The following is a 25,015-nucleotide window of genomic DNA, read 5'->3' as shown; positions in this document are numbered from 1 at the left end:
ATCGGTATATTTAGTTATCATGTTTGGCATTTTTGATGAGTGAGGTGATCACGACATCGACAACGTGCGTCCTATGCATTTGTTGGAGGTGTCGTGTGACATGGGGAATAACGTTGTATACATGGAACTTCTTTGCTGTAGGTATCACTTTACTGTGTGAAGATATGAAAGACTTGCAGTGGCCGTGCTTTGTAGTGCTTACAGACAATGAATTGACTAATTGGAGGGTGGTAAAAGTTTGTTTTTCTTTCCGGAGTACGTTACAGTGGAGGCAGTGACTCTAATCGCATTAAAGGCAGCCATGCAATTACCCAAAAGAAGATGTGTTGTCTTAATGACAGACAGCTAATTCTATCAATTTTTTACACTTACATTTTCATCTAATTATTCCACCATATTTTATGGCTGGTCACACGTGACAAGGGCAACATGTGGACATGCTAACGACTTTTCCGGTGCACCTGCAGTGCAGTAGTAGAGTGTCGTCTTAGTATGTGTAGTTACAAATCGAAGTTTAACCCACAAAATGGATCAACCATATGCTGAAGATATGATTGTACCTTCTACACAGTACTGTCTCGAGTTCCTCATTAAATAATTAAAACTATACACAGGTAGATAATAGTAATACTTAGAAACACCAGTTGTTTTCTTTAAGACCCATGAAAGAACATTTCCCGTAGGACTCAATCATAATTGGATAATATCTTATGGTATTGTGGGGAATAATATTTTTCTCCTGGTTTTTAATATAACAACTGCACAATGGCACCAACCGTAAGAAATGCCTGAGCAGTGATCTAGTATGGAGAGCACCGTGCTGGAAAGCATTGTGAGCCCCATCATTCTCAAAGTACAGACTTCAAACGATGTGCTCATGCAATCAACCTGTTTGTTGTTGTTGTTGTTGTGGTCTTCAGTCCTGAGACTGGTTTGATGCAGCTCTCCATGCTACTCTATCCTGTGCAAGCTTCTTCATCTCCCAGTAACTACTGGAACCTACATCCTTCTGAATCTGCTTAGTGTATTCATCTCTTGGTCTCCCTCTACGATTTTTACCCTCCACGCTGCTCTCCAATGCTAAATTGGTGATCCCTTGATGTCTCAGAACATGTCCTACCAACCGATCACTTCTTCTAGTCAAGTTGTGCCACAAATTTCTCTTCTCCCCAACCCTATTCAATACCTCCTCATTAGTTATGTGATCTACCCATCTAATCTTCAGCATTCTTCTGTAGCACCACATTTCAAAAGCTTCTATTCTCTTCTTGTCCAAACTAGTTATCGTCCATGTTTCACATCCATACGCGGCTACACTCCATACAAATACTATCAGAAACGACTTACTGACACTTAAATCTATACTCGATGTTAACAAATTTCTCTTCTTCAGAAACGCTTTCCTTGCCATTGACAGTCTACATTTTATATCCTCTCTACTTCGACCTGCATCAGTTATTTTGCTCCCCAAATAGCAAAACTCCTTTACTACTTTAAGTGTCTCATTTCCTAATCAACCTATAAAAATTAAAACTGGTCAAAGGTTGGGGGGGGGGGGCTGTACATGCACCCGTTGGTGGCCTGGAGCCTCACAGCTATGGCAGACAACACGATAGTGTCGACACTCCCATAATGTGTGGAGGCGTAAGCAGTGCAATGGGTGGGGTGCAGGAGTGGGGGAGGAAAGCAGGGGCGCAGGTTGGGCGGACCTTCACAGGGCAGTGACATATTGATGTCATGGGCGTGGTGCAAGAGTTTAGGTATGATGCTGTCAGAATTCCGGGATTGTGGAAGCTGATGTCAGCAGCTTTTGAGTCAGATCTTCCAGTGATGTTCTGCTTTGAGGAATCCTTTCGAACATACGACCTGAGATGCTCCACAAGGTATCAAGTAGGACACAACGGAGATTGTGTATATATGGATCAGCTGGATACATACACTACTGGCCATTAAAATTGCTACACCACGAAGATGACGTGCTACAGACGCGAAATTTAACCGACAGGAAGAAGATGCTGTGATATGCAAATGATCAGCTTTTCTTAGCATTCACACAATGTTGGCGCCGGTGGCGACATCTTCAACGTGCTGACATGAGGAAAGTTTACAACCGACTTCTCATACACAAACAGCAGTTGACCGGCGTTGCCTGGTGAAACGTTGTCGTGATGCCTCATGTAAGGAGGAGAAATGCGTACCATCACGTTTCCGACTTTGATAAAGGTCGGATTGTAGCCTATCGCGATTGCGGTTTATTGTATCGCGACATTGCTGCTCGCATTGGTCGAGATCCAATGACTGTAAGCAGAATATGGAATCGGTGGGCTCAGGAGGGTAATACGGAACGCCGTGCTGGATCCCAAGGGCATCGTATCACTAGCAGTCGAGATGACAGGCATCTTATCCACATGGCTGTAACGGATCGTGCAGCCACGTCTCGATCCCTGAGTCAACAGATGGGGACGTTTGCAAGACAACAACCATCTGCACGTACGGTTCGACGACGTTTGCAGCAGCATTGACTAATAGCTCGGAGACCGTGGCTGCGGTTAACCTTGACAACGCATCACAGACAGGAGCGCCTGCGATGGTGTACTCAACGACGAACCTGGGTGCACGAATGGCAAAACGTCATTTTTTCGGATGAATCCAGGTTCTGTTTACACCATCATGATGGTCGCATCCGTGTTTGGCGACATCGAGGTGAACGCACATTGGAAGCGTGTATTCGTCATCGCAGTACTGGCGTATCACCCTGCGTGATGGTATGGGGTGCCATTGGTTACACGTCTCGGTTACCTCTTGTTTGCATTGACGACACTTTGAACAGTAGACATTACATTTCATATGTGTTACGACCCGTGGCTCTACCCTTCATTGGATCCCTGCGAAACCTTACATTTCAGCAGGATAATGCACGACCGCATGTTGCAGGTCCTGTACGGGCCTTTCTGGATAGAGAAAATGTTCGACTGGTGCCCTGGCCAGCACATTCTCCAGATCTCTCACCAATTGAAAACGTCTGGTCAATGGTGGCAGAGCAACTGGCTCGTCACAATACGCAAGTCACTACTCTTGATGAACAGTGGTATCGTGTTGAAGCTGCATGGGCAGCTGTACCCGTACACGCCATCCAAGCTCTGTTTAACTCAGTGCCGAGGTGTATCAAGGCCGTTATTACGGCCAGAGGTGGTTGTTGTGGGTACTGATTTCTCAGGATCTATGCACCCAAATTGCGCGAAAATGTAATTACATGTCAGTTATAGTATATCTGTCCAATGAATATTGTTCTGTATTTGTTCTTGGTGTAGCAATTTTTATGGCGAGTAGTGTAGTTTTTTCGTGTAAGTATTCCAGTGCACAACACACATTACACTGTTTTGACCTAAGGCTAAGGGGACTTCTCCGAGCGCACCGTGGAAGTACATCTGAGAAATAAAAACGGACCAGCTAAGGAAACAGGCAAGTAAATAACAGAAAGTAAATAAAAGTTTTTCTTCGTTTATGGCGGGCAGGGGCCGGTGTACCTGTGCGTCCCGCGTGATAGCGAGTATGGGGCAGCGCGGCCGGTACTTGGCGATGAGCCTGGCGGCCTTGCCGCTGTCGGTGAGCACGAGGATGGCGGCGGCGCGGCTGTGCAGCGAGACGCGCACTGCGGCGGCGGCCGTGGCCTCCGTGTTGTCGACGGGCGGGCGCGCCAGCCAGCTCAGCTCGGCGAACAGCTGGCGCGTCCAGACGGCCGCCTCCGCCTCGCGGCACAGCTCGGCCATGGCGCGCACGCACAGCACGGGGAACTTGCCCTTGGCCGTCTCGCCCGACAGCATCACGCAGTCTGCGCCGTCCAGCACGGCGTTCGCCACGTCCGAAGACTCTGCGCGCGTCGCCCGCGGCAGCCCCACCATCGACTCCAGCATCTGCGTGGCGACCACCACCGGCTTGCCCAGCCGGTTGCACTTGGCCAGGATCGACTTCTGCGCCACGAACACCTGCGCCACACATTTCTCCGACAGTGACCCAGATTAACACTGTATCTGTACGTTGTAGTGACCGGTCGCAAGCCACCAGCCTGGCGGAAACTGTTTAGCGTGATCTCGATTCGTAGCTGACTCCACAACCCTCGTGTTCTCGTTCTCGTTCACATCCGCACTCCCACTATTTCTGTTCGCTCTCCAACAAACTTTGAGAAAACTCTATCGCTTGTTGTTGTGTACATAGTTCCACGTAGTCAGCGCGTACACAACTTTCCCACTAGAGGGCGCCCCGCTAAGCACAACAGCGCAGGCGCAACGCTCGTCCGTCTCCGCACTACGAGATGGCGCTGCCATAGAGACAGACCAAATTCTGCTTCCGCCGATCCGCGTATTAATATGTAACGCAGCCAATGAGATTGCTGCTTACATAGAACCTTTTCTCCTCGCGGATCACACTCGCGTAGTGATACATGAACGCGCGAGGTATTATAACGAGTGTACAGACCTCCGATTAGTCAGTCTGCAATTGTCTGCACCAGTTGGTACCAGTCTGCATTTGTCTGCACCAGTGTGTTCCAGTCTACATTTGTCTGTACCAGTCTATAGTCAAGTTTCAGTCTGCACCTAATAAGATTACCACATTCCTGTACATAGCCATGAAGATAAACGTATAGACACATTTGTCAGGTATCAGAGAGATATGTGAGAATAAGATTAACGTACCAATACCAAAGGAACTTCAGATTGTCAATTGTAAATATCATCCAGAACCAAGTTAAGTAAATTTTATGCTTGTTATTATTTTAATAAATGTGCGTGAAAGTTAATCAAGTTCTGTTTAAAGTTGGTCACCGTCAATCTGCTACTCTAAGCGTGCAAGTGGCCGTTCTATCGTCTGACCTAACGGCAGAAGGTAAACACGCCACGATAACACCACGAGACATATTGCTGACACTCACCTACTTCGTTAGAGCGACAAGTCAAATAATCTGATGGTGTGTGTACTGAAGGTCTCACAGTACGCTCACCACACTTATCAAAATACTTCTCAAAGCAGACCACTTATTCAACCCCAAGTTTCTGACCAAAGACCAAACTACTTATATGAAGCTATCACACACAGTATTTAATACTGCGTTAACATTTGGCTGACTAGCCACTTAGAAGAATATTAAGCCTAGGAAACCGGTCATTTATGCCGTGTTTTCAAATGTTACTGGGACGTATTTAAATAATGTATCTTCAAGACTAATACATACCCAAAAAAGGGCCAGGCTTCAAGACTCGTTTTTCATATATACTTTAGCTCTTTGATACATTACAAATTTTACAATGATGACGTCACAAACTATAATTGTCGTCCCAAGAAAATAGGGCGGGGTGAATGTTTGAGTAATTCCTTCTTCTTGAACTTCGAAAATTTCTTGCTCACTCAACAAACTTGACGCATTTGTAGCAGAATTGTACCAAACTGCAAGTACATACATTAAATTACGTCAATACGATCGTATTGGCTCAGCCATTCACGACAATAGAAGCAAAATTCGCTAAGGATTCTTTCGAAGTAAATCCAGAAATTGACAGCAGTAGGCAGCACCAATCAAGGAGCAGGTCGCGAGACGTCCGTACATTGTTTTCATACGAAATGAGTCCAGGTTTCGAACGATAGGTGGCTTGCGCTTCGAGAAAATCGCGGCCCGACCTATACTCGGGCGTGGAATTTTTAACACGAAGTTGCAGCCTGATCTGTGTTCGAGCTTCGTCTCCAAAGCGTTAAAGAAACTGGGGTTCATGGTATTCATAAAAATATGGTGACCTCCCAACTGCCCTGTCCAGTATCCCAGAAAAGACCTTGCTTTTTGAAGGTATAACCGTCCAAACACGAAAAGACTTGTATAGCACTGTTGATTGGGAAACATCGATGGTTAGGTTCAGCTGCCGAATCCTAAAAATAGTTAATTTTAATAGACTTCATCGCAATCGAAGCCAATAATAACTACATGTTAAGCATTTTCGGTTGACCAACAACCATCTACATTCATACACTGCAAGTTACTGTACAGTGCGTGGCGGAGAGTACCCTCTACCACCACTAGTTACATCCTTTCCTATTCCAGTTGCAAACACAGCGAGGACAAAACGACTGGCTTTACGCCTACGCATGAGTGCTAATTTTAAACAGAGCGAGGGAAAAACGACTGGCTATATGCCTACGTATGAGTCCTAATTTCTCTTATCTCCGAGCTGCTTACGCGAAATGTATGTTGGTGACAGTAGTACCGTTCTACAGATAACTTCAAATCCTGGTTCCCTACATTTTCTCCACAATGTTACACAATAAGAATGTCGCCTTTCCTCCAGGGATTTCCACTGGGGTTTCTGAAGCATTTCCATAACATTTGCATGTTATTCGAACCTACCCATAACAAATCCAGCATCCCGGATCTGAATTGTTTCGATGTCTTCCTCTAATGCAATCTGGTGTGGATCCCGAACACTCGAGCTGTACTCAAGAACGGGTTTCACTACTATCTTATGTGTGATCTCCTTTACAGATGAACCACACTTACCTAAAGTTATTCCAACAAACCAAAGTCGACCATTCGCTTTTCCCACTACAATCTTTACATGCTCGTTCCGATCCAAATCGCTTTGCAACGTTACGCTCAGATATTTAAACGACATGACTGTGTCCAGCAGCATACTACTAATGCTGTATTCGAGCACTAGGGTTTGTTTCTCCTACTCTTCTCCATTAACTTACATGTTCCTCCATTTAGAGCAAGCTTCTGACAGTGTTGTTGACTGGAATACTCTCTTTCAAATTCTGAAGGTGGCGGGGGTCAAACACAGGGAGCGAAAGGCTATTTACAATTTGTATAGAAACCAGATGGCAGTTATAAGAGTCGAGGGGCATGAAAGGGAAGCAGTGGTTGGGAAGGGAGTGAGACAGGGTTGTAGCCTATTCCCGATGTTATTCAATCTATGTATTGAGCAAGCAGTAAAGGAAACAAAAGAAAAATTCGAAGTCGGAACTAAAATCCATCGAGAAGAAATAAAAACTTTGAGGTTTTGCCCATGAGATTGTAATTCTGTCGGAGAGAGCAAACGACCTGGAAGAGCAGTTGAACGGAATGGACAGTGTCTTGAAAGGATGATATAAGATGAACATCAAAAAAGCAAAACGAGGATAATGGGATGTAGTCGAATTAAGGCGGGTGATGCTGAGGAAATTAGGTTAGATGAGTTTTGCTATTTGGGGAGCAAAATAACTGATGATGGCCGAAGTAGAGAGGATATAAAATGTTGACTGGCAATGGTAAGGAAAGCGTTTCTGAAGAAGAGAAATTTGTTTACATCGAGTATAGATTTAAGTGTCAGGAAGTCTTTTCTGAAAGTATTTGTATGAAGTGTAGCCATGAATCGATATGAAGCACGGATGATAAATAGCTTCGACAAGAAGAGAGTAGAAACTTTCGAAATGTGGTGCTACAAAATAATGCTGAAGATTAGATGAGTAGATCACGTAACTAATGAGTAACTACTGAATACAAGAGGAATTTGTGGCACAACTTCACTAGATGAAGGAATCGGTTGGTAGAACATGAACAAGGGGTCCTGCACATGGGGTCACCAGTTTACAGCGTGGAGGGTAAATATCGTAGAGAGAGACCAAGAGATGAATACACTAAGCAGATTCAGAATGATGCAGTGGGTACTTGGAGATGAAGAACCTTGCACAGGATAGAGTAGCATGAAGGGCTGCATCAAACCAGTCTTTGATCTGAAGACCACAACAACAAAAACAACAACGCATAGACTTTATCTAGCTTCATCAATGGAGCATCCCAAAAAGCTAAACGAACTAACTAGGAAGCAAAATTAAATAACTTCTTTTTCCTAAACGAGAAAAAAGTGAGAAAGGTGACGAACATTTAAAAAGGTAACAAAAGATGAACAATTTTTTTTTAAAAAGGAGTGACTAAAGATAAGAAAGTTGACTGACTCCTTATCCGGCGAATAGAAATTTAGAGATACGCTCTGTCCACTGATGTATGGTCATTTCTCTGTATGTCATGTAGTTTTTCCACAGTCATATTCTGAAACCCCAGAGGTACTTATGAATAATCCTGTACAAAATGTCCAAGAACCAAGGGGAAAGATAGGACTGGAAGAGCGGATAAGAAATGGTCTAAGGCAGGGATGTAGTCTTTTACCCTTAATGTTCAACCTATATCTTATTTATTTATTTATTTATTTATTTTATTGCTTCCTTTAGACTTACTCCCTGTACTTACATAGCAGGTCATGTTTTAACATTTTTTGACTTTGTTGTATGTTTTAATTGATTAGAAATTTGTATCTCAGCACAGTAAAAATAAAAGTAATTATAATAATAATATGAGAGTTGGAACTTAAATAGTGGCAATTATTTATTCACAAACGATACAAAAGAGTTACATGTTTGCACTTGTTACTGTCCTTCAAAGTAGTCACCAGCGTTGTGTAGAACCCGTTGCCAGCAATGTGGAAGGCGTAGTATACCGTTAGCAAACCCTATTCTGTTGATGTTGCGAATGGAAAGGGCTACTGCCTGTTCTGTCTCTGGAACAGTTCTGAAGCGAATGCCACGATGTGGTTCCTTCATCTTCGGAATCAAATCAAAGTCACAAGGACTTACGTCCCAGCGACCGAACAGAGCAGCCACAGCTTGCGCTGTGTGCGCCAGCGTATTGTCGCGCAAATGATGGGTGGGTTGCGCAAAAAGTGTCGCCGCTTCTTTCGCAAGGTTGGTTGCAGATGATGCTCCAAAAACGAACAGTAATACTGTGCACTGACGGTTTGCCGTGGAGGAACGTAATGCGTTAGGATAACATCATCGCCGGCCGGAGAGGCGGGCGGTTCTAGGCGCTACAGTCTTGAGCCGCACGATCGCTGCGGTCGCAGGTTCGAATCCTGCCTTGGGCATGGATGTTTGTGAGGTCCTTAGGTTAGTTAGGTTTAAGTAGTTCTAAGTTCTAGGGGACTGATGACCTCAGAAGTTAAGTCCCATAGTGCTCAGAGCCATTTTGATAACACCGTCACAGTCGTACACGAGAATCATCGTAACTTTAGACTGCTCCATTCGCACCATCAACAGAGCAGGCTCTGATAACGGTATATTACGCCTTCCACATCGCTGGCAACGGGTTCTACACAACACTGGTGACTACTTTGAATGACAGTAACAGGTGCAAACATGTAACTCCTTTGTATCGGCTGTGAATAAATAGTTGCCACTATTTAAGTTCCAACCCTCGTAATAACAATAATAGTGGTTAAGTAATGGTAAAAAAGATATATGTAATCTATCAGCAACAAATGGTAAAAAAGATATATGTAATCTATCAGTAACAAATCTATACATAAAAAATGCAATGATGGAAATAAAAAAATGCTTCGAGTTGAATTAAAATTCAGATGGAAGGATATCAATGGTACGATTCGATTTGCTGAAGATATTGCCTTTATCAGTAAAGATGAGGAAGAATTTCAGTACTTATTGAAGGGATCAGTCTAACAAGCACACACTATGGATTGAAAGAAACGAAGTAAAGCGAAAGTAAGCATCAGAAATGAAATTAATGAAAACTTTAACATCAGAATTGGGGACAGTGCTGCAGTTGTGTGAGTTTGACTTCGGTCAAAGAATGATGATGATGACGATGGTTTTTTGGGCGCTCAACACCGTGGTCAGCAGCACCCGTACAAGTTCCCCATTTTTCCATTTCCAGTCTCGCTCCGTCCCAAATGATGATAAGATGATGATGAGTACAACACAGACACCCAGTCCCCGGGCGGAGAAAATCTCCGACCCTCGGTCAAAGAATTCTGCTACATGCAAAGCATGACTGATGGAGCAGGAAGGACATTAAAAGCAAACTAATACTAGCAAAAAGGGCATACCTGCCAAGAGAGGTCTACTAGTGTCAAACATGGGGTTTATTTTTGAGGAAGAAACCTCTGAGAATATACGTTTGGAGCACAGCATTGTATGGAAGTGTATCATGGACTGTGGGAAACCCGGGAAAGAAGAGAATCGAAGCGTTTGAGATGTGATGCTACAGGAGAATACTGAAAATTTCACGGACTGATAAAGTAAGGAACGTGGTAGTTCTTAGCAGTATCGGCGAGGAAAGGGATAACGGAAAAGTTGGTAAGTAGGATAGACGGGTGCTGTGGTGTGGGAAGGCATAATGTTGCGATGGCGTACTGACCGCCAGTATAAAAGGAGGCGGGGAACATTGTGCTGTCAGCAGAGAAGCAATAACTGCACAATCTGTCGTTCACAAGAACTCAGTAACTTCGAACGTGGACCAGTCATTGGAAGTAACCTGAGTCACAGATCCACCAGGAACAATTCAACCCTTCTAGAGCTGCCCAGATCAACTGTTGGTGATGTGACTGTAAAACTCAAATGTGAAGGAACAAACACAGTTAGACCAATACCATGCAGGTTTGGGTTTGGCGAATGCCTAGAGAACGTTACCTGCCATCATCTGTAATGGCATCAATGAAGTACAGAGGAGATAGTGTTACGGTATGGGGGTGTTTTTCAAGATTTAGTGTTTTGTCACCTTAGAGTACTTAAGAGAACGCTAAATGTGGAAAGATTTGAACACATTTCACAGCATTGTGTACACTAGAGAAATAGTTCCAAGACGATGACTGTATCATCATGACAACGCTCCCCGTCATGAAGCAGTATATTTGAGGAAATAGTTTGTGGACAGTGACATTCCTGAAATGGACTGGCCTGCCCAGAGTCTCGACCTGAACCACCTCGATGTCGACTTCGCTCGAGACTCCAGTGTCCTAAATTACCACCTACTCCGGTTTCGGCAATGACAGACACATTATTGAAAGTGTCCCCAGCAGAGTTCAAGCAGTCAGAAGGGTGAAGGATCGATACACCCCATATTAGAGTCCACCAATAGGTGTCCCAATACTTTTGATTAGATAGTGCACATACATAATACTTGCGACACTAAAAGCCAATGATTACTGTGGCATGTGTCGAGGAAACCGTAAGACAATATCGACTTGTTATTGTAGAAAGTATTACCGTTAGCTATGCCGGCAGGGCGATACAAGGAGAAACAGTATTGCAATGATTACATTCCTCACCTTCTGCGGAGGTATTTCGATGCCCATGTCTCCTCGCGCGATCATGATGCCGTCGGATTCTTCAATTATTTCGTCAACGTTGTCGATACCTTGCTGATTTTCTATCTTCGATATTATCATAATACGAGCTCCATCTTCACCAAGGACCTGTTCAGAAACCAAAAATATGAACAGAAATGTAAATGCTGCAAAACACAAAGTTCTCAGTGAATCATATACAGTGAAGCATTGACACATCAAAAGAAGAAATATTTACGTCGTACTAGCTGCGAACAGCAATTTTAGCAAGAAGCACCTTTAGTTCGGCGGAAATGGTAGGCAAGACTAGATACGTAAAAAGCATTTAGTTATGATTGTAATCTGCTTTTATCCTATTTAGAAATTACCAGTATCAGTTATGCAGTTACAGTCGAGTAATATCACCACAGGTACTTATTATCTGTCAACCAGAGTAACCGCTGTAGGAGGCACAGACAGCAACTAGATGTAGATGGTAATGACTCAATAACCTGTTGACATTTTGTCATAGATTCGTGCCGCCAACACTACATCTCATAACTCCTGATCGATGCATGGCTGCAACTTCATTACCATAAACGCTGATGGACTCACAGATTCCCAGTTGCATCACAAACTTAGATACCACTGGAACATTTCAACGCCTCGACCTCGCGATGTCAACCATTATTTTTTAGTTTGTGACGTGTCGCGTTGCTGTGTTGAATTATTTATCCTTACCGATGAAGTATTTCAGCTGAGATGAATAGTTTTCCAGAGAGTTTTCTTGCGAACAAGTAATCCCAGAGGCATACATGACAGTAAATTGCATAAACCAATCGCTATCAGTCTATAATCGACCAGCCACTATGATACAATGTTAGTTAGCCATGCCTCATCCATTCCGGCAACGTAAGCCCGGTTATTGTAGCCAATGAATGCAAATATAGTTCTCTTACTATTGTATAAATGAAATACGTTTTAGAAAAGGATGGAATAAGAACATTTATTTTAAGCTGGCTTTGAATTAATAAGCTGATCTTACTTCGGCGAATTGTTAGTGTCAAGTTTAGTTCATTATGACAGCGGTCTGGTCCAAACCAAGGAACAGAGCAGCCTTTCGGCACTACACTACCAGTTTTGGGCTGCTCGGATCAATAGAACGCTCTACGTTATCATTTTCTAAATCATCATTAGGGGGCAATTAAAGGAAACATATCGTTTCTACATCAATACTCCGCACACAATGATGCCGTGTGGTGGACGATGCTTGTGGTACCACTATCTGATCCCTTCTTTCATGTTCCATTCACGAAAGAAGTGTGGGAATAGTTATTGTCGGTAAATTTCTGTATTACTTCTAATTTCGCTAATTTTCTCGTTGGGGTCATTTGTCAGCTCCGTTTTTGGTCAAGAGTTGTGTGCGATTTTGACAGTGATACATTGCACAATCTTTTAACTAGTTTATCTGGTAATAGTTTACTCTAAAATCTTAGAAAATACACTGTATGTCGACTGCACCTCGCGTACTTTCGGTTTCGCAAGTGTACTAGTGATCATAACCCAGTCTACTCCTCTTCTTCTGCGCTGGATGAATTTTATGGATAAAAGTGTTTCCAGAGTTGAGTGAGAACAGGCAGGTATAATTCATAGTTGTGGCGAGTCCTTGAAATTTTCTGTAGAGTAACTGAAGGCTACAATTGGCCGTGATTGTGTTCGCGCCAAAAGGTGGTTCATAGAACGAACTTCCATCGTGTTACAGCGAACGCACTTTTACCATGGTACAGAGAACGTACTTGATCGTAGTACAGAGAACGAACAAGGATCACGACATAACCTTTAGTGGTGCACAGATTGAAGACTCTTCGTGGTATAAACATCGAATTTTGATCGTGGTACATAAACTTAGATCGCGCTGTAACACTGCAGCTTTAGCCAATAAACATATTATGGACTAGTGTGGTCGCTGTTAGGCATTTAAGTCTACATGGGCTCCTGTTGCTTCCATTATCGAAGTAACTGAGACGCCAATGCATGATTTTTGGCTTTGTACCGTTCCACTCCCGTGCCCGCATGTGAGACCTGGAGCGACAAGCGCAGCCCCAGCCGACAGCTGCATCTTCTGCTCCATTTAGGAGCAGATCAAGCAGCACCTCGTCGGCAACACGCTCACTTGTGACAATAACAAGAGGTACACGCTCTGTATTGCAGAAAGGTGCTCAGAAAATGGAGGAGCAGCAGCTTCTGAGCACTGAATTTGGTACCCCAGAAGTGAAACCATCAGCCATAGATGAAATAGTTGGTGAAGTTTCCCAGGAATTGGGGGTTAAGAAATTGCCACCGGCATGTGCACAAAAATTGAAACGCGGATTAATCATTTTCACTCTCTCCCAGTCACAACTGGAAGGGTAAGTCCAGGCAATAAATAATGAGAACGCCAGACTGCGTGCAAGTTTATAGGTACAGATTGGGGCCATAGCAGAACAGGAGATTGAGTCCTTGGATGCATTAAGACGAGCACGTCTAGAGGGACAGATTGACATCCTAAACAGGGAGAATAACAAACCCAAGGACCAGATCACAGTTATAGAGGTTAATAATACCCCAACGCGAGAGAAAATTTAGAGAAGCTGCAAGGAGAGAACATTAGGGTAAGGTTAGAAAATGAACATCTCAAAAAGATAGAGAATAAACAGTCACCACTGACTTACGGTGCAGTAGCGGTCGTTCCAGCAGGAAAGGCAAGTTGTAACACTAACGCATAAGAGGCCAAGGCAAAACAGCATACAACTCTCTTCATTAACCAAAAACACAAATGAAGTGTTAAAACAAACTTACGACATGCATAGATCCAAGAAAGAAAACCTAAGGATAAGATCAATCAGCAAAACACAATCCTTTGTCATTGTGGAAACACAGACGCAAGAAGACCGTAAAAGATTTTGAGAGAAAAGTCGCAACATTTCAGAAATTAAATGTGAAACCATAAAAAAGAGAAGACCTCTTGTGGCAATCTATAGGTGCCAACAACTTACAAGGATGATGAAAGGTTGATAAGTTTCTCAACGAACTATATGAGTTAAATTTACCAGGCCACGAAATACAGGTTTTGTAAATAACATTGTAGAGGTAAGTCCCAGAGTAAGAAATCAGTTATTGAGCCAAAACAAAGTATTTGTAAGTTTCCATCCTCTAGGAGCCAAAGATTACAATGTTGTTGCAAAATGTTTTAAGTGTTGCGATCTGGGCCACGCTGTGAAGGGTTACAGAGAGCCTCAAATTATTTGTGGAATATGTCGTGAAGAAGGATATAAAAAACCATAATGCCCGGGACCGGTGTATAAAGTAGGATGCATCAACACCATCAAGTATGCAGACGACCTGGTAGTGCTCGCCAAAAATCAGAGACAGCTGCAACACATGATGAACAATTTGGTGGAAACGGGAAGAAAATACGGCATGGGAATCAACATCGAAAAATCAAAAGTGATGCGCGTATCTAAACGTGAGAAACACTTGAAGATTACTGGTGACAATCGGGAACTGGAACATGTGAATCAGTTCAAGTACCTGGGAAGTTTTATCACAAAGGATGCCACTGCACCATCGAAATACGAGCAAGAATCGCCATGGCCAGAGCTGCTTTCAACAAGAAGAGGACTCTGCTGACCAGCAAGTTGAGTTTGGCATTGAGGAAAAAACTGATAAAGTGCTACATTTGGAGCATTGCACTGTATTGAGCAGAGACATGGACCATGAGAAAGAAGGAGAAAAAATATTTAGAGAGCTTTGATATGTGGTGCTGGAGGAGAATGGAAAAGTTCAAGTGGACAGATCGCATACAAAATGACGATATACTGCGAAGAGTAGGAGAGAAGAGAACTACTCTGCGTACAATTCTTCAGAGAAAGGCCAATTGGATTGGACATGTACTTAGACACGAGGGACTCATACATGATGTCATCGAAGGGAAACTCAGAAGAAACGCAGGACGAGAAAGAAGAAGAATTCAACATCTGGACGACATGAAAGATGGAAGGAGATACAACAGACTGAAGGAAGCTGAAGACAGGGAACAGTAAAATCAGAAATTCTCCGTACGAAGACATGGACCTGCCACTAGGCAGAATACTACATAATAATAATAATCCCGTGTAACATAACAGGCAAGACCTGCACCAAAGGAGGAACGACTGAGTGTGTAACATACAAACTCTTGTACAGCAGACAAATTGAGAAGACTGACTGTGGCCTCACATTGTAATACGAATTCCAGCCAACACACGCAGTACGTTCTAAACACAGAATCGGACATTTTTACACTGAGGATGAAAAAACGATCTGCATGCACAAGAAGTACAAGCTGGCACCGCGCCGTAAAATGGCGACGGTAGCATGGTTTATTGCAGGGGGACACATTAACCAGTAAAAATGAAATAACATGATTAATATACACGCAGGCCATATCTTGATAATACAAATTATCTGGATCAGAACTGTAATGTAGATAAGGTAGACCCGATAGTTGCACTACGCTAAAACGTGAACTCTTATTATGGACTAGATTTCAGACTGCACTAATTTAAAAAGTTGAAGAATAGGAATATGAAATAATTGAGAGACAAACTCAAAACATCTCACACACACACGCTGTTCACTCACATAATGAATAGCGTCAAAATGCATTTCGCAACAACATCTACGAGACGCAACAAAGTATAAAACAGTCAATTATACCTCGGACAGATCCCGAACATGCAGACAGATATGACACAACAAAATGTAAACAGTACATAAAACCTGTTAAGTTTGTCTCAGGACGATACTGCAGCCCAGGGGAAACCAGTTCTGCCATCAATGACAGGCCATCACATCCACCCATAGTAATGCCCATGAAACAGAGCAACACCTACTGTGTATCGTGTAAAGAAAGTAAAAACTATGTAGCAAGTTATTTTGTAGGGATACCACCAATGATCTCAAATAATGTGGCATGTGAAGAACGTGGGAAACCTCCTCAATCCCCAAAAATGTGGCAACTGATGGAGTAGGCGTACCACCACGATTTCTCAAGGACGTGCCGAGTGATGAAATAAAAACAACCCCAATACCACCCATTGATATGCCGTGTGATGAAGTAGTGACAATCGCATCAATCACTAATAATGAAAACATAAAGATGGCAAAGCCGCTGTAGGCAGAGACAAGATCAGCAAGGTACGCAAGTTAATAACAAAATGTAAAGCCATAAAACAAAGTGGGGAAGCAAAGTTAACTCTCATAATAATGAATGTAAGAAAGATATACAGGTGGAGGCGCATAAAAAAGCGGTGAACGACATAAAGGACGAACAATTATGTAGTCATAAGCAGAAAGTAACTAATTGCATTAAGTCTGAACCGAAAAACACACCGGATGAACAAGTACATAATCATAATTAAGAACCAGCAAACTGCAGAGCGTTTGAACGGAACTTCAGGCTCAGCACCCTCGAGCAAAGGGATATCCTGCAGGCTGCACAAACATTAGTTATGCGATTAACACATGAGAAGGGTTATTCCATTTGCTTCAACAACCGAGCAGATGGATAGGATAATCCTTCGGACGGAAAACTTACCCACTGATGGGAATGAGCTTCTTAATCTCCGAGACAGTTCTAAAGGCGGCGTTCAAAAAGTCTCAACATTAAGAAAATGTATGAAGACCTTGTCAGAGCTCACGAGAGTGTACACTTCGACCCAGAGGAACCGGGCGTGAAGTGCTACGTGTACACAAGGCAGCCGTCAAGATCTTGCAGCTCTGTGCTATGAGGAGTAGAATTGTAAGTGCGGAACTCCGCAGGATGGCCCAAGAGTTTATCGTTGATGTCATGTTCATTCAAGAACCATACAGCAGAAATGGGAAATTAATATGTTTGCCCCCCCCCCCCCCCCCCCCGAACAGCTCAGATAATATGAGATGTAGGCGCTATCGCTGCTATAGTGATAATGGACCGCGAGTCCCAGGCTAGAAAAAAATAACACAGTTGTGCAGCCAACATATTGTAATATATTATAATCAAGGTTACAGACAAATCGGTAATAGCGTCATTACATGCCCAGAACTCCCATATAATTCAGCCATACACAGACACGATTCGGATGATAGCACTTTACTCGAGAGGGAAGAAGGTGATCATTACATCCGATATCAATGCTAGATCCACCTCGTGGCATTGTGATCGGGATGACCAAAATCAGTTCATCAGCGACGTCCTAAGTGCGATCAACCTGTACATTATCAACAAAGAAGGACAACCACGTATATACACTCCTGGAAATGGAAAAAAGAACACATTGACACCGGTGTGTCAGACCCACCATACTTGCTCCGGACACTGCGAGAGGGCTGTACAAGCAATGATCACACGCACGGCACCGCGGACACACCAGGAACCGCGGTGTTGGCCGTCGAATGGCGCTAGCTGCGCAGCATTTGTGCACCGCCGCCGTCAGTGTCAGCCAGTTTGCCGTGGCATACGGAGCTCCATCGCAGTCTTTAACACTGGTAGCATGCCGCGACAGCGTGGACGTGAACCGTATGTGCAGTTGACGGACTTTGAGCGAGGGCGTATAGTGGGCATGCGGGAGGCCGGGTGGACGTACCGCCGAATTGCTCAACACGTGGGGCGTGAGGTCTCCACAGTACATCGATGTTGTCGCCAGTGGTCGGCGGAAGGTGCACGTGCCCGTCGACCTGGGACCGGACCGCAGCGACGCACGGATGCACGCCAAGACCGTAGGATCCTACGCAGTGCCGTAGGGGACCGCACCACCACTTCCCAGCAAATTAGGGACACTGTTGCTCCTGGGGTATCGGCGAGGACCATTCGCAACCGTCTCCATGAAGCTGGGCTACGGTCCCGCACACCGTTAGGCCGTCTTCCGCTCACGCCCCAACATCGTGCAGCCCGCCTCCAGTGGTGTCGCGACAGGCGTGAATGGAGGGACGAATGGAGACGTGTCGTCTTCAGCGATGAGAGTCGCTTCTGCCTTGGTGCCAATGATGGTCGTATGCGTGTTTGGCGCCGTGCAGGTGAGCGCCACAATCAGGACTGCATACGACCGAGGCACACAGGGCCAACACCCGGCATCATGGTGGGGGAGCGATCTCCTACACTGGCCGTACACCACTGGTGATCGTCGAGGGGACACTGAATAGTGCACGGTACATCCAAACCGTCATCGAACCCATCGTTCTACCATTCCTAGACCGGCAAGGGAACTTGCTGTTCCAACAGGACAATGCACGTCCGCATGTATCCCGTGCCACCCAACGTGCTCTAGAAGGTGTAAGTCAACTACCCTGGCCAGCAAGATCTCCGGATCTGTCCCCCATTGAGCATGTTTGGGACTGGATGAAGCGTCGTCTCACACGGTCTGCACGTCCAGCACGAACGCTGGTCCAGCTGAGGCGCCAGGTGGAAATGGCATGGCAAGCCGTTCCACAGGACTACATCCAGCATCTCTACGATCGTCTCCATGGGAGAATAGCAGCCTGCATTGCTGCGAAAGGTGGATATACACTGTACTAGTGCCGACATTGTGCATGCTCTGTTGCCTGTGTCTATGTGCCTGTGGTTCTGTCAGTGTGATCATGTGATGTATCTGATCCCAGGAATGTGTCAATAAAGTTTCCCCTTCCTGGGACAATGAATTCACGGTGTTCTTATTTCAATTTCCAGGAGTGTATATAGTACATGCTGGTGGCAGTAACAATATAGACATACACTATGTGACCGAAAGTATCCGGACACCCCCAAAAACATACGTTTTTCATATTAGATGCATTGTGCTGCCACTTACTGCCAGGTACTCCATATCAGCCACCTCAGTAGTCATTAGACATCGTGACAGAGCAGAATGGGGCGCTCCGCGGAACTCACGGACTTCGAACGTGGTCACGTGATTGGATTTCACTTGGGTCATACGTCTGTACACGAGACTTCCACACTTCTAAACATCACTACGTCCACTGTTACCGTTGTGATAGTGAAGTGGAAAAGTGAAGGGACACGTACAGCGCAAAAGCGTACAGGCCGACCTCGCCTGTTTACAGACAGAGACCGACGACAGTTGAAGAGGGCCGTAATGTGTAATAGACAGACATCTATCCAGACCATCACACAGAAATTCCAAACTGCATCAGGATCCACAGCAAGTACTATGACAGTTAGGTGGGAGGTGAGAAAACTTGGATTTCATGGTCGAGCGGCTGCTCATAAGCCACACATCACGCCAGTATATGCCAAACGACGCCTCGCTTGGTATAAGGAGTGTAAACATTGGACGATTGAACAAAGGAAAAAAGTTGTGTGGAGTGACGAATAACGGTACACAATGTGGCGATCCGACGGCAGGGTGTGGGTATAGCGAATGCCCGGTGAATGTCATCTGCCAGCGCGTGTAATGCCAACACTAAAATTCGGAAGCACTGGTGTTACCGTGTGGTGGTGTTTTTCATGGAGGGGGCTTGCACTCCTTGTTGTTTTGCTTGGCACTATAACAGAACAGGCCTACATTGATGTTTTAAGCACCTTCTTGAAGAGCAATTCGGGGGCTGCGATTGCATCTTTCAACACGATCGAGCACTCGTTCATAACGCGCGGCCTGTGGCGGAGTGGTTACACGACAATAAGATACATGCAATGGAGTGGCCTGCACAGAGTCCTGAGCTGAATCCTACAGAACACCTTTGGGATGTTTTGGAACGCCGACTTCGTGCCAAGCCTCACCAACCGACATCGATACCTCTCCTGCCGGCCGCGGTGGTCTAGCGGTTCTAGGCGCTCAGTCCGGAGCCGCGCAACTGCTACGGTCGCAGGTTCGAATCCTGCCTCGGACATGGATGTGTGTGATGTCCTTAGGTTAGTTAGGTTTAAGTAGTTCTAAGTTCTAGGGGACTGATGACCATAGATGTTAAGTCCCATAGTGCTCAGAGCCATTTTTTTGATACCTCTCCTTAGTGCAGCACTCCGAGAAGAATGGACTGCCACTGCCCAAGAAACCTTTCAGCACCTGATTGAACGTATGCCTGCGAGAGTGAAAGCAGCCATCAAGGCAGCCATATTGAATTCCAGCATTATCGATGGAGGGTGCCACGAACTTGTAAGTCATTTTCAGCCAGGTGTCCGGATACTTTTGATAACATAGACTAACTATAGTTAACCATATAGCTATAAATATAGAAATAGATTGGCGTGTGTGTTTGAATGTAGCGACAAGTGAACATAGTACACTCATCATTGACACAAAGACCACAGTAAATCACACAGCATCATCAAATAAATATATGTTGCAGGGAAAATTGGGTGGGGGTTCAAAACTATGTAAGAGATAAACCTAGATGAAAGTGTAGACCTAAGGCCATATAGACTTTAGCAAATATTACAAACTGTCCAACGAAAATACATACCGATTTTCACTAACCGGCGTAGGAAAGATGCTCCCTGGAGCTGTCTAGCGTAAGACCGGATATCAGACGCAAGAGAAGGCTCTACCACAAGGCAACCACCACGCGAGACAGACAGATTCGACTACAAGAATACAAGGACGCGAAGACCACATTGAAAACGGTATTAATCACGATTAGACAAGAACTTTGGGAACATTACAACACATCTACAACAGAACACTTGGGGAATATCATACAAACTTTCAACTGAGAAAATTAAGTACCTTCTTGTACTGGCTACACTAAGGCAAGATGACGGAATTATGACACGGGAAGGGAGACAAACAGCATAATATCTGCTCTACAAACGTCTGCCCAATGACGATCCACGAACAGATACCCAAGCACACAGACAGACCTTAGGGAGGCAATGTATAGGGATAACACTACAGAACGTCACCGGCCCGTTGGCGTGAGAGGAGGTCGCGTTAGCAATTTCTGGCTTGATAAACAAGAAAGCACCAGAACCAGACCATATAGAATCAGAAACATTGCGCCCGGTCTCTCCGCAGATAACCCCATATTTAAAAAATCTAATAAGTGATACCCTGAAAGTGAGACGGATGCCTCTAGTCTACCAAACAGCCAATACAGTAATTATCAAAAAAGCCGCAGATAGGGATCCAACAGAACCAAAATCGTTCCGTCCAATTTGCTTGTTAAATACATTGGCTAAGATCCATGAGAGGCTTCCACGTAACTGCCTCCAAGCTCACAGAGAACTCCATGGCCTTAGTCAGCCAGTTTGGCTTTAGACCGGGAAAATCTATTGATGACATGATTAATCGGGCTTTTCAAATCGTAGAATAGACATTTCAGAAGTACGCAGTTGCGATTCTTATTGGCCTTGCTGGCAGCTTTGACAATCTTCGGTGGCCAGCAATGTCTGAACGATTTCGACAACTACAGGTACGCGAACCCCTGCACAATAGTCTTCGAGACTGTTGTAGGAACAGAGCGGCTGCGTGACAAGAGGGCAACCGTAAGGTTGTAAAAAGGATTACCAAAGGATGTCCACAAGGCTCTATCTGCGGACCTATTTTCTGGGATATCACAATTGAACGCTCTGGAATTTAATCGGTGGAGATGAACGTTCACACGGGATCGTTGCGTATGCTGGCTGCCTGTTAGATGTGATATCACCCAAAACGTTACCAATGTTGGAAAACAAGTCCAGTGGTATACCACACGCAATACAACAACAGTACAACCAAAGCAAGTTATCCATAGCTGCACAAAAAACAGCGTACCCAATGTTTAAAAGATTACTACAAAGATACCCGGCAATTAAAATTAACAACACAAACACAAAACTAGATATCTTTGGGTACACATTGACGAAGGACATAGCTTCAGTGAACACATGCGACTAATCACAAACAAAGCCGAAAGCATACTTCGCAAATAACGACACTAAATTCGACACGATGCAGACTACCGCTCACACACATAAGAATGTACCACTGTGCGCTTTTCGAGCCCGTATTGAGCTTTGCAGCTAGTACGTGGGCACATAAACTCGTTCTCGTCATGAACATTATCACTGTTAGGCGGGAGCGGAGGAGTGTGCTCCTTAGACTATCAGGGGCGTTCGGTATCACAAGTTGATTCGTTGTATGTGGTACTTGGAATACACTCGATCGATATAACCGTTTGATATCGGGCTGCAGTATATTGGCTGAAGATGGGTAAACCTGAGAGAGTATTGCAGATCAGTGTGTGTGTGGTTTGGGAACTTATGGGCGCCCAACGACGAGGTTATCAGCGCCCTGACATCGATGAAAACAAACTCATGTGAATAAGAACGAAAACTGTCGTACACGCATGCACACGAAACGACAACACAATGACTATCGCACAGGCACTCTCCCATGCATTAAAACCAATGTTGAGGCCAGATAGCTAATCAAAGAGGGAAAATAAACCACAAAAGAGCTAAAAGAACAGCACAGGGAAATGAGACTGGCTGACCACTTACTGAAAAATTTTGGTGCGCCAGCTACTCCGTTGACACATTAAAAATATCTCCCCACAATCTTGTTAAAATGTGGGACAATTCACAGAACTTTAAAACCCGAACCACATTCGTTTGAGTATTGCATAAAATAGATTGTAGATCCGCCGGCAAATCCACTGAAGTCCGCTGGTCAGCAAATAAACTGCAGTCCAATAAAATGTGGTGCACCGTGATCTGCACGCCACAAACAGCACACATCGGACGGTCCTCTCGCCGGAGTAAAAATCCATCCGTCGTAGGGCTGTGGCCGATGTGAAGACGAGTAATGATGACCTCGTCCCGTCGACGTGGCTGGAAGGAAGTATGCCACGGCCGAGTTGTGGGCTTGATCACACGGAGCTTGTTGTCGGGCACTTCTAGCCACTTATGTTCCCAACGACACAAGACTTTATACCTCAACAGCGAGGTGAGGGCATGCAGTGGGATAGTAAACTGAAAGACCTGACGGTCACGACAAGCCTCCTTGGCTGCTCGATCAGCCCTTTAATTCCCCAGAATTCCCGCGTACCCTGGTACCCAGCAGAAAGACATCTGCTTCCCCAGTCGCTGTAGTTGGAGGAGGGCGTCGTGGATAGTCTGGGTTCCTTTATCTGCTGGGTACAAACGCTGAAGAGAGTAAAGGGCTCTCAAAGAATCTGAACAGACGAGAAATCTAATACTGGGAGAAAGTCTCATCTGCTCCAGTGCCGGCAAGATGGCATATAGTTCTGCGTCAAAGATGGTAAATTCGGGAGGCAGTCTGACCTTGAGGACACGATCCGGAAAGACGACAGAGCAACCAACAGAGTCACCCTGCTTAAATCCATCCGTAAAAACAGCTACATGGTCGTGGCGCTCAGATAAAACGGCAGAAAAGGCCCGATTAAAAACGGAAGCAGGAGTGCTATCTCTCCTGTACCGCACCAAATCTAAAATCACTCTGGGCCTCTCCAGTAGCTAGGGTGGCAGGCGGTTAAAACCCTGGATTTGGGGTCGTACAGACTCCACACCGAGCGACTCTTGCACACGTTGCACACGGATCACAAACGTCAACGTAGCCCGGGGACGGTGAGAAAAAAGGCGGTCCAGAGGCGGATGAGCAACAATATGGTATTGCAGATCACTGGGCAGCACACAGAAGACAGGCGCCAACTAAAAAATTTGCGGGTGGACACTTGGCAGAAAGTTTGAGACGACATTGATTAGGGTCGTCGAGTCTATTCATTTTACGGTTGTGCCATGTCAACCTCAGACGAGGCATGGTTCATTTTGTGACTGGACATGGCCCTTATCTCACGCACTTGCGACGCATGTCGGTTTCAGAAACCAATAGTTGCACATACGGGGGAAATTGATTCCCCAGAAAACTTTCTTTTGAAATGCATTAGATACAGGCAGTTGCGTAATAACGTAGAACGTAGAACGGAAACAACACTATATGATGCGCTGAGGAACCCAGATACTTAGACATAGTTGAACGCAATCGCCAACAACATCTGAAAAGCAGAACATGACCTATACGAACAGAATCATCAATACAGAAGGCGCAGAAGACGAAGACAGGCCGACACAGATAGCACGAGTAGCTCCAGTACTGACGATGATACGAGTGACAGTAACAACACTGACATAACTTAGACACACAAAATATACGTAACATAAAACAAGTGAAACGTGCACGACTACTCACGTGGACGTTAATGAAGGACTGCAATTTATATCTGGTTATGAATGAGTCAAATGTGGGAGTAATTACAATAGTCCGCGGTTAGATATTGTTCTAGAACCAACGTTAAATCTGTAACCAACACTGTTAAGTAGTTATATAAATGAATACATCAATGTAAATGTAATAATATGAACGTGATACACATTTAATATAAAGTAAGCAAGCAAAATCAAAGAGTGTAAATACACAACAGAAACAGATCATGCATTTTACGCAGTTATACAAAATTAATTGGTCCACTGCTGAAAATAGTCTAGTTGTATTCTACAAAACACTATTTACAAGATTAATAATAGGTTAGTAATGGCTTTTTATATTTCTACATCTACGTAGGAACAGTGTATACTTAATTAGGTTACACTAATCCAGGATATTGCTCAAAGCCAAGCAGAATTTTTTTAATAAATTACTTAGTGGTAGTAGTTGTTATGTAACCTAGCAAACATCAATTCACACAGAAGTCTAAGAAACAACAGTAATATAGATTAGATCCGCATGGACTGAACAAACCGATTTTTCCCGAAGAGGAATGTTCATGCGAACAATACTAAAATGGGACGCTGGACTTGACGTTCAATACCAAGACCCAAATGGTGTTGGTGAAGGGATATCTATATCTACTATTTCCTGTCTTCCTTTATTCTCTTCTTAAATTATAAATTT

The 25,015-nt window shown here is 44.4% G+C and overlaps 1 protein-coding gene across 1 annotated transcript in view; it reads right to left on the bottom strand.

The window, feature by feature from the left end:
- The window catches only part of LOC124775440 (pyruvate kinase-like), a 147,876-nt gene that overhangs the window by 79,064 nt on the left and 43,797 nt on the right, over positions 1–25,015 (bottom strand). Inside the window, exons 4-5 of the mRNA XM_047250276.1 lie at positions 11,139–11,285; positions 3,528–3,986 (exon numbers count right to left, since the gene is read on the bottom strand). Coding sequence (XP_047106232.1) covers positions 3,528–3,986; positions 11,139–11,285 — 606 coding nt within the window. The remainder of the gene's footprint in view (positions 1–3,527; positions 3,987–11,138; positions 11,286–25,015) is intronic.

Source organism: Schistocerca piceifrons, chromosome 1 (genome assembly GCF_021461385.2).
Source record: "Schistocerca piceifrons isolate TAMUIC-IGC-003096 chromosome 1, iqSchPice1.1, whole genome shotgun sequence".
Classification (NCBI taxonomy): Eukaryota; Metazoa; Arthropoda; class Insecta; order Orthoptera; family Acrididae; genus Schistocerca; species Schistocerca piceifrons.
This window is presented reverse-complemented; position numbering and strand designations above follow the sequence as displayed.